The 16,633-nt window shown below is 46.8% G+C and overlaps 1 protein-coding gene across 1 annotated transcript in view; it reads left to right on the forward strand.

The window, feature by feature from the left end:
• The window catches only part of FAT2 (FAT atypical cadherin 2), a gene marked incomplete at both ends in the record, with an annotated part of 68,350 nt that overhangs the window by 36,049 nt on the left and 15,668 nt on the right, over positions 1-16,633 (forward strand). The window contains 7 exons of the mRNA XM_081302271.1: positions 614-997; positions 2,703-2,917; positions 3,897-4,034; positions 4,618-4,761; positions 6,513-6,710; positions 9,452-10,262; positions 14,049-14,194. Of these exons, the coding sequence (XP_081158397.1) occupies positions 614-997; positions 2,703-2,917; positions 3,897-4,034; positions 4,618-4,761; positions 6,513-6,710; positions 9,452-10,262; positions 14,049-14,194 (2,036 nt within the window). The remainder of the gene's footprint in view (positions 1-613; positions 998-2,702; positions 2,918-3,896; positions 4,035-4,617; positions 4,762-6,512; positions 6,711-9,451; positions 10,263-14,048; positions 14,195-16,633) is intronic.

The following is a 16,633-nucleotide window of genomic DNA, read 5'->3' on the forward strand; positions in this document are numbered from 1 at the left end:
AGACTACAAGCTGTATTCTTTTTAAAATTTTTTATTGGCACCTATGATTTATACAGAATGGTGAATTTCATTGTACACAAGCCATATCCTGGTTTTACTCAGCTTTATATGCACTTATTTGTATGTATATGCGTATATGTATTTGTATATGTGGGTTGTTTATTGGTGCATTATATTTATACATAATAGTGTGATCCGTTGTTACAAATTCGCATGTGCCCTATGTGTAGTTTGATGTAACATCTCATGTATTCATTCATGTAACCAGCACCACAATCAAGGTACTAAACTTTTACACAGCCAAAGGACTCTGGGTGGTTTATCTTACACAATTTTCATTTATAAGCTGATATTGGACACTATATAACATTTTCAGGTAGTTAGGTAGTAGGTTTGTGGACTAGACCCCCAAGCTCCCACCAAGAACTTGGACACCCCTCGCCACCCAGGTAAAAGGACTTGATTTAGAGGTTGTCACTCTGAACACACCCAAAGCGTCTCAGCCTTTATGGGGCGCTCTCTCCCTAGACCCTACTGTGGCTGCAAGTTCAGCTGTAAGCTAAGCCAGAAGAGTGGCCTCAAAATCGATCTTGCCCTTGGTCCCCCCCGGCAGGAGCCAATGCCCAGGTGGTCTACTCTCTGACGGATTCTGCGGAAGGTCAGTTTTCTATCGATGCCACCACGGGAGTGATTCGGCTGGAGAAGCCCCTGGAGGCCGGGCCCCAGACAGCGCTGGAGCTCACAGTCCGTGCTTCCGACCTGGGATCCCCGATCCCACTCTCCACGCTGGGCACCGTCTCGGTCTCCGTGGTGGGCCTGGAGGACTACCTGCCCGTGTTCCTCAACACTGAGTACAGCGTGCAGGTGCGCGAAGACGCACCGGCTGGCACGGAGGTGCTGCAGCTGGCCACCCTCACTCGCCCGGGTGCGGAGAAGACCGGCTACCGCATCGTTGGCGGGAACGAGCGGGGGAGGTTCCGCCTGGATGCTCGCACAGGTGAGACGGTGCCCGAGCCAGACCCACCTGTTCTTGGGGAACATTGGAGTCTCCACGTACAGGGTGTATCTGCCCCACACAGTCTCTGCCCAAGGCAGAGCTCCTTTGAGCTTTTCTCTGCTCTCCATCTCTCTGGGTGCTGGTCCCTTCTTCCACCGTAGGGTCAGCTTTTGTGTGAGCCTTCCTATTTCCCCAGTCTCCACCCAGGGCTCTGTGTCCAGGACCCGCAATGATCCAGTCTCCTCCCACAGTTGGTGGCTTCCTGGTCTCTGGTCAGCTCCAAGAGGGCCTCCCTCCTTGGGGACAGAGGCACCAAGCACTTGCTGGAATCTGGTGTTTGAGTGGTTTAAGAGAAGTTTCCTCCTCCTAGAGTCACCCTCATACTCTCTCCAAACACCCTGACACCCCTCCATTTCCCCTCATTATCCTGGAGAGGGAAAGAGTTAGGATATTTGTCTTCTTTCTTTCCGACCATGGAGCCTAAGTTAGACTCACAGAAACTTGTGGAAGGTCCTCATGCTGCCCAGGTCAGCTGCATCCGTGCAGAGTCCTCCAACTCGCCAGAATGGAGCATACTAGTTTTTTTTTTTTTTTTTTTTTTTTGTTGTTGTTGTTGTTTTTGCATTATTTTTGGATAGCAGTACAGTAATTAAAATGTGTAATGACCAAATTGGAGTGATTAGCATTTGTGTCCTCTCCAACACTTATCATTTCTATGTGTTAGGAACCTTTGGACTCTTCTAGTTATTTTGAAATATATCCTACGCTGCTGTAAACTCTGGTTACCCTATTATGCTATAGAATACTACAGCTAATTCTTCCTATTTAGCTGTATTTTGGTACCTAATAAGCTATTTCAAAGCAAATCCCAGACACTGTAATGATTTCATTTATAAAGACTTTAGTGGGTATCTCTAGATAGTAGACTCTTTTCATAATAAAACCATAATACCTTACCTAAAAGATAATCATTCATTAATATCATCAAATAACCAGCCAATAATTTCAGCTTATCTCACAAAGGTGCTTTTGAAGATGGCTTTTCAGCACCCCCAAAGTGACCACATATCGCATTTGGTTGATATACAGTATCTTAAGTCTCTTTTAATTGCTAGCGTTTTCTTCTCCCTCTTTATATCCTCATGCCATTTATTAATGAAATATTTGAGTCAGGTGTCTGGCAGAATTTTTCATATCTCAATTGGCTGGCTGCATACAGTGCTATACACATCCCTCTAGGTCTGTATTTCCTAAGAATGCTATTTGGATCAAAGGGTTTGATCAGGTTCAGTTGAACACTGTTGGACGGGCCGAGCTCTTCCCATAGTGCTGCTGGCACATGAGGACTGGTTGGCTCTTCGGATGCTAAGACCGACAGCAAGTTCAGGTGTTGTCAGCCTGAAGCCTCCGTTATGAATACAAATGAGATTCATTTGGCATCACAGATTTAAATGAGGTTTAATGAAATATTACAGAAATAAATGAAGGAAACCCAGCCTTTAGAATGAGAGGAAAAGGAGAGATGGGGGTGGGGAGAGAAGGCAAAGGAGAGGGGTCAACACACAGGGACATGAAGAGGGAGATGGCGGGGGATTCATCTCAGCCTTGTCAAGCTGCCTCTTCTGGATTTGAGCTCAAGACCCCTCAGTCCCCTGCCTCTGTGGTCCCCCAGATTCCTCACTCCTGTGGCCTCTTTTTCCTTCAGGATTCCTGTACGTCAACGGGAGCCTCGACTTTGAGACAAATCCCAAGTACTTCCTGTCCATTGAGTGCAGCCGGAGGGGTTCTTCTTCCCTCAGTGATGTGACCACAATTGTGGTCAACATCACCGATGTCAATGAATATCGTCCCAGATTCCCTCAGGACCTGTATGTCACGAGGGTCTTAGAAAATGCCATCGTGGGTGACGTCATCCTCACAGTAAGTTGCTCTTGGTGGGGCGTGGACTCCTGTGGGTTCTTATCTCACTCTCTTCCCAGTCGTTGGCGAGCGTGGATTGGCCAATCAAATTAACACAACATTAGACTTAACTGGGACTGTACCGTCTCTTATGACAGAAAATGAGAGCTATTTGATAAAATGAAATTCTGATAAAAGTGGGCATGGAATAAGCAAGCTTTTTGATAGGGAAGCAGTCAGAAGAGATAGACCCCAGAGATCTACCAGAGATTCCAAAGCCTGGGAAGGGTCAGGTCACAGTTAGTGATGTGGAATGCTACTATGTGTGGAGAGAGTGCAAGAACTAAGGGAACATTAGATACTATTTCTTTGCATTTAAATGTGAAGTTGCTCCCTTCTTCCTTGGAGTGGAACCAAACTCCATAAATTCATAAGTTCTCTATGAGCTCTCTGCACTCTGCCTTCCAGCCTTCTCTCCTGCCACTCCCAGCATGCACCCTGCCCTCCAACCGCACAGGAAGATGGACCTTTCCCCAATATCTCCTGCACAATCACGCCTCTGGGCTCACAGTGTTTCCTCTCCACTCCCAGAAGCCCTCCGCATACTCCAAGCCTTCATGAATCCCTTTCTCATCTCCCCAGGTGGAATGGATCATGGTACTCCATGCTCTCATGAGACTGATCAGACTTTACCCCAAATTAGAATCACCGATAAAATTAGACATTTTCTGTGGATATCTTCATTTTGACACATTCCCTACCTCCCAGCTTCCTAGGACAGGCCCTGACACCCTGTCACCCTGAGGGGATGAATAAACAAATGAACACATGCTGAAATCCATGAGAGAGTCCCTTGGCAGGGATCACTTTGGGGTAGGGACTGCCAGGTGAATGGCAGTCATTCTGGCAGGGACCTATCTGTCTCCGCTCTGCTCCTGGGGCCAAGATTCCCTTCTGATCCCTGTTGTGCCTCCTCTCACCATCACCTCCCTGACTGCAGGTCTCAGCGACTGATGAGGACGGACCCCTAAATAGTGCCATTACCTATAGCCTGGTAGGAGGGAACCAGCTTGGGCACTTCACTGTCCACCCCAAAAAGGGGGAGCTACAGGTGGCCAAGGCTCTGGATTGGGAGCAGGTGAGTCACGTGGGAGGGGCCCAATCTGAGCTCATCTGAGCAGAGCTCTGGCCCTACTGCTGGTCCAGAGGATGCATCGTGGTCCACACCTGACCCTGATGCCCCGAATGTGTGCACCTGTGTACTCTGGGTCCTCTGGGAACTGTGAGGCCAGAGGCAGGAGAGGGACTGAAGAACCCTTAACCTTCCCTGGAGGAGCTCAGGTCACCATTGATCGGGGATCATTGGATCATTCCAGTAACAGCTACCATTTATTGATCACGCGCTGTGTGTCACGCACGTCACTAAATGAGTCACATACATTATGCCATTCGATCCTCAGAATAATCCCAGGAAGAGGATCCTGATGTTATCTTCACATATGTGGTCACCATCCCAAGGTCTCATAGCTAGTGAATGGCTAGGTTTTAAATCTCACCTGCTTCTGTCTGACTCCAGAACTTGAGCCGTAAAATGTTATGACTGGGCAATGGGAAGTGTCTCCATCTTTTTTTTTTTTTTTTCACTGAGAACATTAGCAATAGGTCAAGGAGCAGATGTAAAGGGTCTTGTTGCTAACTCTCCACTGGGCATCTTGTGACAGACATCCAGCTATTCCCTGAGGCTCCGAGCCACAGACAGTGGGCTGCCCCCACTGCACGAGGACACAGACATTAATGTCCAAGTGGTTGATGTCAACGATAACCCACCGAGATTCTTCCAGCTCAACTACAGCACCACTGTCCAAGTAAGTTCAAGCCTCCCCAGGTGCCCTGGGTCCAGCTTCCCTTTACTTCCCTTTCAGCAGGAGGTGCTACTCAATTGGCTGTGACCTTGCCACTGATGACCCTGAAGTCAACACAGGCAGCTGAAGGAGGCACTGGATTGTGGGATTAAAAACAATCAGGCACTGTGTTAGGCACTTCTATGTCCATTACTTACCATGCTCACAAAAACCATGAAAGTAGGCAAGACCCATTTTACAGATTTGAACAATGGAGGTGCAGAAACATTCCATAGGTGGGGTGTAGCAAACTTAGAATTTAAACCCAGGATGATTTCCAGATTCTAAGCTGTTTTCACCATACTAATAGTTTGCAAATAAGATTTGAAGGGAATTATCAAGACCATAAGTGTTGAGGGTAGTTAGGAAGCAGATAAGAGGGCAGAGTTCTGGGTCCTACTATGCATTGCCTAGTATCGTTCCATTCTTACCTATTTTATAATTTAAAGGTATGAGTTAAGATGCTTTGGCTGCCAGGTAACACATTGCCTGACTAAAAGTTCATTCAGTAATAAGAACATTATTTAATATCATCAGAAGTTGGATGGTAGAAAATTCCACTCATATTTGGTTATTTCAATGAGAAAACAATATCATGGCTTTGTGTTTTATATCTTAGAAATTTCTTCATCTTCTCCCTGATGATTGCAAAATGGCTGATGTAGCTCTAATATCATATCACATCCTTGTCTAATCTTCTTCAAAGGCAAATAGAAAAGGATTTCTTTTGAAGGGTCTTTTTTTTTTTTTTTTTGGATTGAACTCAGGAGCACTTAAACTTTGAGCCACATTCCCAGCCCTATTTTGCATTTTATTTAGAGACAGGGTCTCACTGAATTACTTAGTGCCTTTCTTTTTGCTGAGGCTGGCTTTGAACTCATTGAACTCATGATCCTCCTGCCTCAGGCTCCTGAGCCACTGGGATTACAGGCGTGAGCCATCATACCCGGCACTCATTTTTTTTTTTCAATCGAAGGAGAAGACTTTTCTCCAATAGTCAGAATTGAATCACATGTTCACCCTTAGGGAGTCAGATTATAGCTGTCTTAGACCAGTCACAGTTCATTTTCTCATAAGAGGGGAACATCTTTTCTGAGGTTATGATTACTTTATGCTTGAACAAAATTAGGGTTTTATTTTTTTAAAAAAGGGAGAAACATTGTCTGGATAGGCAGTTGTCCATTACATTCTGTATGTAATAAGATTGTGATACCAAAGGAAGCTAGATAGCAACCGTGGTACAGTAGAGCAGACTGAATTCCCATGTTTGGAGAACAAAGGTTGGAATGATCCTTAGGGAATCAGTTCTTAAATTCCAAATTGTCTCTCAATTTGCTCATTAGATGTGTATTGCGTTTGTCCTCTAAACAAGAAATCATGTGTAAGTGCTCAGCTGGCCCTGAAAAGTATAAAATTCCCATGTGTTCCAGGTGCTAATTAATTTATATCTGCCATTCATCAGCTGTGTGACCTTGAGCAGGTCACCCCTCTGCAGGATAAAGGGCCTGACCTTTAGACTCTGAGAACATATCCGTCCCCGCCTAGCAGTGCTCCTGGGGAGCACTTCTCCAGATTGAAGAGTCAGCAACTCAAAGGCAGGCCGGAGGGGTGGGCGTCAGCTGAGCAGTCAGGGTGCTCAGGATGATTCCAGGATGATGCTGGATGGAGGATCAGGACTCATTCTGCTCTTTGCTTCCTTTCATTCTTGATCTCAGGAGAACTCTCCCATAGGCAGCAAAGTCCTGCAGTTGATCTTGAGTGACCCAGACTCCCCAGAGAACGGCGCCCCCTACTCATTCAGAATCACTAAGGGGAACGTCGGTTCTGCCTTCCGAGTGACTCCAGAGGGGTGGCTGGTGACCGCTTCGGACCTCAGCAGAAGGGCCCAGGAATGGTATCAGCTTCAGATTGAGGTGAGAGCTGTGCTGGGCCTCGAGTGGTACGGTGACCATGGTGACAGTGAACACGCTGACCAAAGCACTACTAGTGCTCTGTCATTAGAAAAGGTGTGTGGAGCCTGTGTGTGCCAGGCCCTGGGCTGAGTGATGCACACGCATTGTTGCATTAAATCCTGGTTGCATTCAAGGCAGGTACAGGAAACGGAGTCACACAGAGGTTAAGTGACTGGCTTCAGGTGCTATTAATGAACAGCCTAAGAGGGGTGCTTCAAACCCAATCACTCTAACCCCAAAGCCCGGTCTCTTCCTGCCTGCTGGGTGCCCACACAGAGCCCCTCATTTTAGCTCTAATTCTTTGCAGTTGGCCAGAAGCAATCTCTGGACCTCAGGTTCTAGAAAGATCTACCCCACAGAGTTGATGCGGGTCCAAACAAGAGAGTATATGTGTGGTGCATGGGACTGTGGTGGTGTTGTCATGGGTTATGTGGAATTGCCTAAGAATAGGGGCCAACGTGGTGGTCAGACATCTCTTCCTCATTTCACTTTCCCCAAATCTATTTCCTGAATCTCAAGTCCAGTGGCTCCTACTATTCTGTAGACTTCCCCTCTGGGTCTATTCACTCATTCACCCATTCCATTGGTCTGTCTCTCAACAAGTATTTATTGAGCACCTACCACATGCCACCTTATGCCAGCTGCCAGGAATAGAGCAGGGGATGAGGAGGGAAGGGTTACTGTCTCCAGGGGCTTTTGATTCCAATTATGAAGATGAACAATAAATGGATAAAGGAAGAAATAACATGTTTACCAGTTAGGATGAGGAAATAAAACGATGGCTCATCGGACACAGTGCTAATTAATTTATATCTGCCATTCCTCAGCTGTGTGACCTTGAGCAGGTCACCTCTCTGCAGGATAAAGGGCCTGACCTTTAGTCTCTGAGAACTTTGGTCTGTCTCACATATTTGTGAGACACACATATTTGTTACATAGGGAACTATGCAGTGAGACCTGGGGAGCCAGCCATGTGAAAAATGGGTGGGATACTGTTTTAAGCAGGAACAACCAGACGAGTGAGGTGTCAAGGTGGGAGAGAGTTTGAAGCAACTTGTGGTACACTGAGGTGTTCAGAATACTTTGAGCCTCTGGCTATCTTTGGACACATGGATAAACTAGGATGACACATTTGAAGCATTTCACAGTGACGGGTAGGTGGTTTGTGCTGAGATACTGTCAACTGTACTTCTCGTTAGTAACAGTATCAATCATTGTTGCTGTTAATGCCAGCTAGACATTAGGATTAGGCGTTCATTCCTGCTGTGCTGTTGCTCTCGCTTCAGTGTCGGCCCAGAGACCTATCTCCAGGTGTAATTTTGCAACCTTTTTTTCTGAACTGAAAGCGTTGGAGTACACTTGAACAAGATATCGCTGTAGGGAAAGTCAAGGAACCCCTTGTTGACAGCTGAGAAAGTCATAAGGTCCCTGGGGGAAGGAAGGCAAGCTTGTCCTTCTACGTCAGGCAAGAAGTTGCAGAGAGCAGAGGTGAAATGTGAAAGGAAAATGCATTTTTATATTTATATCCTTTTTCTTATTTAGTGAGGCCATGCCACCCTTACTTAAAACCTTCAGTGGGTTTTTGTCACTCTGGCATAAAAACATCCTGCGCTCCTCAGCCCATCAGTGAGGCCATTCCTGCTTCCCCCTTCCAGCTCACCACTGGCCCTATCCCCTGCCCACTCACCCCAGCACTGCTGGCTCCCTTTCTGTTTTGTTGAGCCAGATACCTTCTTCCTCACCCCAGGATCATTACACATGCTGTTCCTTCTTCTCAACCCACTAGACTCAACCTGAATGGCATTAGAGATGCTTTCCCTCCACCTGATCTAAATCAGATGTCTCACTTGTCATTTCTCATTATGTCCAGCTTGTTTCTTTCCTTCACAGTGCTCTATCTCCTGTCTTGTCTCCTTGGTAGCAAATTTATTCTCCTCCTCCTCCTCCTCCTCCTCCCCCTCCTCCTCCTCCTCCTCCTCCTCCATGGTGGGGATGCCAGGGATTGAACTCAGGGGCACTCGAACTCTGAGCCCCATCCCCAGCCCTATTTTGTATTTTTCATTTAGAGACAGGGTCTCACTGAGTTGCTTAGCACCTTGCTTTTGCTGGGGCTGGCTTTGAACTCCCTATCCTCCTGCCTCAGCTTCCTGAGCTGCTGGGGTTACAGGCATGCACCATCACACCCGGCCTCCCTTTACTTGTGATCCTAGAAGTGGGCCTGGCCTGTAGAAGGTGCTCAAGAAGTATTTGTTGACTGACCCAAAGAATAAATTCCACTCTAGTCGCATAGTCAAGGAAACCCCAAAGTAAATGTTGGTAGGCGGGGCAGGGAGCCATGTATGGGCACTGAAGTTACTAGGAGATTCAGTGAGGAAAGAGAGGAGGAGTCAGGAGGCCGAGAATGTGTAGAGAGATTTAGGAAGAGGCTCAGAGGGAGGTCGGGTGGGAGATCGAGTTGTTTTACTGTGTGGTGTGGGCTGCTGTAACCCCCTCCTCTGTTCCCCATAAAGCCTTCAGATAATCCATAACATATACGTGTACTTTTGGAGCCAGATATTTTTTTCAAATGTGACAACATGCTGTGCCTGCCCTTGGGGTGGGCATAGGGCAGACAATGTGGCCCCTCAAGGAGGCCATCCTTCATTGGGGCCCAGAGGCCCCATGGTCCTGCTGGGTAACAGCAGTGTTTGTTCTGCCCACAGGTGTCAGACAGCGGCATCCCTCCACTCTCCTCGTCCACATGGGTCAGGATCCACGTCACCGAGCGGAGCCACTACCCGCCCTCGGCCCTCCCATTGGAGGTCTTCATCACCATCGGGGAGGAGGAGTTCCAGGGTGGCATGGTGGGTAAAATCCATGCCACAGACAGAGACCCTGAGGACACGCTGACCTACAGCCTGGCAGGAGAGGAGCCCCTGGGCAGGCACTTCTCAGTCGGTGTCCCTGATGGCAAGATCATCGCTGCCCAGGGCCTGCCCCGTGGCCGCTACTCGTTCAACGTCACAGTCAGTGATGGGACCTTCACCACCACCGCTGGGGTCCAGGTCCATGTGTGGCATGTGGGGCCAGAGGCTCTGCAGCAGGCCATGTGGATGGGCTTCCACCAGCTCACCCCGGAGGAGCTGGTGAGTGACCACTGGCGGAACCTCCAGAGGTTCCTCAGCAACAAGCTGGACATGAAACAAGCCAACATCCATCTGGCCAGCCTTCAGCCTGCAGAGGCCGTGGCTGGTGTGGATGTGCTCCTGGTCTTTAAGGGGCATTCTAGAACCTTCTACAAGATCCAGGAACTGGCATCCATCATCACTCGCTCAGCCAAGGAGATGGAGCACTCGGTGGGAATTCAGATGAGATCAGCCATGCCCGTGGTACTCTGCCAGGGTCTGAGCTGCCAGGGTCAAATCTGCCAAGAGACGGTGCACCTGGACCCCAGGGTCGGGCCCACGTACAGCACAGCCAGGCTGAGCATCCTAACACCGCGGCACCGTCTGGACAGGAACTGCTCCTGCAACGGTGAGGAGCGCGTCTTCCCCAGGGACGGTCCCCTCCGCTGGCTTTGCTGCCTGGCTAAGCATGGAGATCTGTGGAGACTTTGTGGGGTAGATCAAGGAACGTTCTAATCAGGCCAAAAGCCAGAGACCACTGTAACACAGGCAGTGGCCTTTCGAAATCCAGTTGTGGAATAATATCCGATTTCTGACCACTGCCTGGAATTTTGAAAATCACAGTAAGAATACAATAGGGGCTAAGAGCACAGACTGTGGCATCAGAGGGCCTGGGTTCAAACTCAGCCCTGCCTCTTACTGGCCAGGTGACAGGACAATTCCTTAATCTGTCTGCGCCTTGGGCTGGGATGTTATAGGCCTTACATGGGTACTAAACATCCGGTGCTTGCTGAGAAGAGGGCCTCACATATAGAAATTGCTCAATATATGTGAGTTGTTAATGCTACTTCCATTATTATTTCCTTAGCCTGCTGGTCATAAGCACAAGATTTAGACTCAGCATAGGTTCAAACCATAGCTCCACCATTTACTAGCCGTGTAACCCCAGTTTCTCACTTACAAAATAGAGAAAATAATAACGTCTGCCTCCTGGAGTGAATTTGAGGAGTTAATTACGTGATAGATATAAAAGCACCTAACAATATTGGGCCCACAATAAGCCCAATGTCAGTGATGGCTGTCACTCCCATGGGGCAGTGGTGCTAAAGGCTGTGTGTGTATTAGTCAGCTTTTTATTGCTGTGACCAAAGTACCTGAGAAAGACCAATTTAGAAGAGGACTCTTGGTTTCGGAGGTCTCGCTCTGTGGGTGGCCGGCTCTGTTGCTCTGGTGAGGCTGAGCCTCATGGCTAAAGGACAGGTAGAGGAGAGCTGCTTAGATAATGGCAGCCAGGAAGCTGAGCAAGAAGCCAGGGACAAAATATAATCCTAAAGGGCATGCCCCCAGTGACCTACTTCCTCCAACCATGCCCCACCTGCCCACAGTTACCACTCATTCAAATTATTAATCCATCAGGTGGATTAACCACCAATGAGGTTATCACTATCATAATCTAATCATTTCACATGAATTTGTGGGGGACACCTTCTATCCAAAGCATAACACCGTGTATACATCTACATTAAGCAGAGTCACTAGGCCTATCTATAGTTGAAAATGAGGTTTGGGGAGTGTATTGGTTTGCCTAAAACTGTAGAGATTCCAATGGAGTCCTAATTATTCAATAACTGTATGTCCTAAGCGAAGCCTAAACTTTTTTCCCCCGACATTTTTTTCATTGATGCATTATAGAACGCAATGATGAGATTCGTTGTCATATATTCATACACACATGCAATATAATGATGTCATTTGGCCAACACCACTCCCTAGCGCTTCCCCCTGTCTCCTGATTCACATCCCCTGGTCCCTTTCCTCTAATCATCTCTCTCTGATTTCCATGAGATCTGCACACACCTTTCTTTTCCTTTTTCCTCTCTAGCTTCTGCATATGAGAGAAAACATACCTCCCCTGGCCTTCTGACTTATTTTGTTAAGCCTAAACTCTTCACTAAGCTTTCCAGTTCCGACAAGACCCCACTCCCCAGCACTCACCCCTGGCATTAAGACCAATGCCCGGGACCAGCTCAGGAGCATTCGCAAAAGGAAAGTGACATCACCTTCAGCTCACCATTGCCCCTACCTGGCCTGGTCTCTCCTTCATAGGTCCCCCCAACCTGTGTTAGGGAAATTCTCAGATTTGTGGACTTTATCCAGGGGCCATTGGATTTTGGCCAAGTGGGCTGTGCTCGATGGGAAAGGGGGTTCCCTGCTCTGGGTGCCTTTTCCCTTAAGCCTGTTGCTGGGAAAGTCGTGGTGGCTGGATGATCTCTCTTTCCCACTTGGCATCAGACAACAGAAGTTCTCAAATTCAACACTGTGCACAGTCACCTGGGGATGTGTTTTTGAAGATGCCTACTCCTTGGGGTCCCCTGTAGAGTTTTTTATTTAGAAGATTCTGGGAGAGTCCTGAAGTTGGCATATAGTTTGAAGCAGGTGGTCCCAGGACTGCACTTTGAGAAATATTAGATGGGCTGGCTGATCATCAGAACAGAATCACGTGGGGGAGAGGCGTTTTCTTTCTTTCTTTCTTTCTTTCTTTCTTTCTTTCTTTCTTTCTTTCTTTCTTTCTTTCTTTCCTTCCTTCCTTCCTTCCTTCCTTCCTTCCTTCCTTCCTTCTTTCCTTCCTTCCTTCCTTCCTTCCTTCCTTCCTTCCTTCCTTCCTTCCTTCCTTCCTTCCATTCTTTCTGTTGTTGTGTTTAACATTGTTAGTGAAATATGACACCCAGGAAGTCGACCTAGGTGTCTACCTCAGTACATTTTCACAAACCAAAGCTACCTGTGTAGCCAGCACCCCATCAAGAATCAAAATATGATCCACCTCTCAGAAGCCCCTTGGGTTCTAGTCACATGTATCATGGAAAGATTTTTTTAAATATTCATTTTTAAATCCTACCCAGGACTGCTGAATCAGACTCCATAGGGAAGAGCCTGGGATTCTTTATTTTAAATGACTCCCCCTCTGATTCTGATATTCAGTCAGGTTTGAGAATTCTTGGTCTTGATCGTCTTTGGTGTTCCATCCAGTAATGCCCTACTACATTGGAAATGCCAGGGTCAGAGAGTTTGAAACTGCCAACGTGAAGGACTCTTTGGATCCTGGATGCCCTTGTGTCTTGGGCTGTCTGACGCTTCCTTCTCTCCCCTTTGACCTTTACCTCCTCTCTGTTTAGCAGCTCCTCTTGCCCAGGTGCCTGGACCCTGTACCACTCATTCTTTCCCCTGGTGACTGATAGGCTCATGCACACTGGGGAATTTAGGGCTTTCACAGCTGAACCTGCTTCTAGGGAGGATCAATTTCTACAAACCTGGTGAGGACAACTTAATCTAACACAGTATTTCCCCAAAGGGGTTCTTCAGGATCCTGTTTCCAGGGGTGTCCACATAAGAGTGTCTTATGGTCAAATAAGCTTGAGAAACTCCCGTTTAGGTGAAGCCTGACTCTACTGTGCAGTTGTGCCTTAGCAAGGATGGAGGATACAGGATTCGACAGAAGTTTTGAGTGCAGAATCTACCCCTAACTATTTTTTTGTTTTTGCTTTTTTCTTTTTGCATTTCATTTGGGAAGTGCTTACCCAAATTATTATAATCCTACTGGTGCAAAGAGTATACAAAAACTTCCTGGTCCTAAAATTGCACATGCAAAATTCTCTCCAAATTCTAGCTCATTCTTCCTCAGATGATGTCAGAAATAACATGGAAACAATAGGATTTTTTTTTGAACTAGGGATTAAACCCAGGGGTGCTTTACCCCTGAGTTACATCATTACATCTGCAGGGTCTCACTAAGTTGCTGAGATTGGTCTTGAACTTGTGATCCTCCTGCCTCAGCCTCTCCAATTGCTGGAATTACAGGCATGTGCCACCATGCTCAGCTACAGGATAAAATTTTGATTTCCACTCACTCAACTGATACATTCCTGGATTTCTTAATAATTAAAGCTCACAGTTCCGGTCCCCAGGCTGGGACCTAAGGCAGTGATTCCTATGGCCCAGGGGAACGTGTTCAGGGTGATGGCCTCTGTCTAGCTATGTGGGCCTAGAAAACTAACCCCCAACCCCGGTCTAGTTTCTCTATGGATGAAATGTGAATGGTGACTTTGTTTGTCACCAAGAATTGAATGAGACAAAATCAGTCCAAAGGCTTCATGGTGATCACTTTAAATAATGGTGACACATCTGATTACTTTTGCAGGTACTGCCATAAGGTTCAGTGGTCAGAGCTATGTGCAGTATAGACCCCCCATGGCTCAGAATTGGCACATCCATTTCTCTCTGAAAACGCTCCAGCCACAGGCCATTCTCCTATTCGCCAATGAAACAGCCTCAATTTCCCTGAAGGTAAGAGGCACTGGCAACCTGAGTGATTTCATATGGGCATCCCAGGCTGGGAAGGTGGGGGTGACATGATGATGTCCCAGGAGCCAGTTCCTGGCCAAGAAATCCCTGCACAGTTTGGGGGGATGCTGGTTGTGACTACTGGACAAAGACACAGTGCCGTCCTGTGCAGGATCATCATAGCCATCTCGCCTGAAGGTACATGTTCAAGGACAATCAGGAGTGGGCTGCTCTTTCTGTGGGGTAAGAGAGCCCCAGGTAATAGAGGTGGGTGAGACGACCTCATCTTATGCTGTTATCAGTTTTGTTGAGTAATAAGCGAGTGTTTCTCAAGGGGTCAGGGGCTGTCCACTGGGAATATTCAAGATGACAAACTCAGCATAAAGTTACATGAAATCATAATTAATTTCCTTTAAGTAGTTTTTCAGTCCTTCTGATAATGTCCTATAGAAAGCTCAGTTTGCCTTGCTTGATTTTAATACTTGCCCATCTCCCATTTGGACAAAGAGAAAGCTGACTTTGGCAACTGGTTAGATTTTTAACTCACATATCTGTTGAGCATCTATATCGCGTGACAGGTACTGTTCTTGGTGCTTGGGTCTCACCAGTGAATAGAACAAAAATCACTCAGAGAGCTTTCATTCTGCAGGCAGGAGACTGACAATAAATAGACACAAATAAAATTATTTTGTTTGAATAAGTCCTACAGGAGGTGTCAGGGGTGAGAGGAGTTGTAATTTTAGATAAGGTGATTAGGGAAGGTCTCATTGAGGTGATAACTGAGTAGTAATTTAAAGGGGGTGAGGGAAGTTACTATGAGGGGAACAACCAGCCAGAGGGAGGATGCTTTGCATGCCACAATGCAGGGTTCTCCATGGCTCTGGTGGAGTGAGCCAGGGGTGCGGGAGGACTAGAAGTTGAGGTCTGAGATCTGGTGGGATGGGAGCTGTATCTTTTAAGGCCTTATAGGTCATTGTAAGGACTTCAGCTTTTATTCTAAGGAAAATGGAGGGTATTAGAAGGTTTTAAACCGAGAATTGCAATACTCTGACATTTTTAAAAGGGTCACCTTGACTACTGCATTGAGAATAGACTCTAGAGGAAAAAAGAATCAGAGAGACACAATCAGGAGGCTCTGATAGTAATTCACAGTGGAGACCCGTGATAAGAATGGAACTGGGAAGAAGGTGTCTGGAAAGGCTTTGAAGGTAGAGCCCACAGCATTGTCCAGTGAGATGAGTGAAGGATGGGAGAGAACACAGAGAAACATTTTGATCTGAGCAACTGAAAGGATGTAGTGGCTACCAATAGACCCGGGGAAGGATAGGGGTGGAGCAGGTTGGGGGTGGTGTGGGGATTGGGAGCTCAGTTTGGATGGGTGAGTTTGAGGTGCCTATTGGACCTCAGAGCAGAGCTGGAGGCTGGATAAACCAGTCTAGAGTTGTGAGAGAGGTCTGGGCTGGAGATGGAGACCTGGAAGTCCTGAGCATATTTCTACTATTAAAAGCCATGAGATGAAAAAATGCTCACCATCTCTAGCAGTCAGAGAAATGCAAATCAAAACCACCCTAAGATACCATTTCACTCCAGTAAGATTGGCAGCCACTATGAAGTCAAACAACAACAAGTGCTGGCGAGGATGTGGAGAAAAGGGTACACTTGTACATTGCTGGTGGGACTGCAAATTGGTGCGGCCAATTTGGAAAGCAGTTTGGAGATTCCTGGGAAAGATGGGAATGGAACCACCATTTGACCCTGCTATTGCCCTTCTTGGACTATTCCCTGAAGACCTTAAAAGAGCATGCTACAGGGATACGGCCACATCGATGTTCATAGCAGCACAATTCACAATTGCTAGACTGTGGAACCAACCCAGATGCCCCTCAGTAGATGAATGGATAAAAAAAATGTGGCATCTATACACAATGGAGTACTATGCAGCAATAAAAATGACAAAATCATAGAATTTGCAGGGAAATGGATGGCACTAGAGCAGATTATGCTTAGTGAAGCTAGCCAATCCCTAAAAAACAAATACCAAATGTCTTCTTTGATATAATGAGAGCAACTATGAACAGAGCAGGGAGGAAGAGTAGGAAGAAAAGATTAACATTAAACAGAGACATGAGATGGGAGGGAAAGGGTGAGAAAAGGGAAATTGCATGGAAATGAAGGGAGACCCTCATTGCTATACAAAACTACATACAAGAGGTTGTGAGGGAATGGGAAAATAAACAAGGAGAGAAATGAATTACAGTAGATGGGGTAGAGAGAGAAGTTGGGAGGGGAGGGGAGGGGGGATAGTAGGGGATAGGAAAGGTAGCAGAATACAACAACGACCAATAGGACATTATGTAAAATTGTGGAAGTGTAACCGATGTAACTCTGCAATCTGCATTTCGGGTAAAATTGGGAGTTCATAACACACTTCAGTCCAATGAA

This window comes from Spermophilus citellus, assembly GCF_964194105.1.
Source record: "Spermophilus citellus genome assembly, chromosome: 1".
NCBI lineage: Eukaryota > Metazoa > Chordata > Mammalia > Rodentia > Sciuridae > Spermophilus > Spermophilus citellus.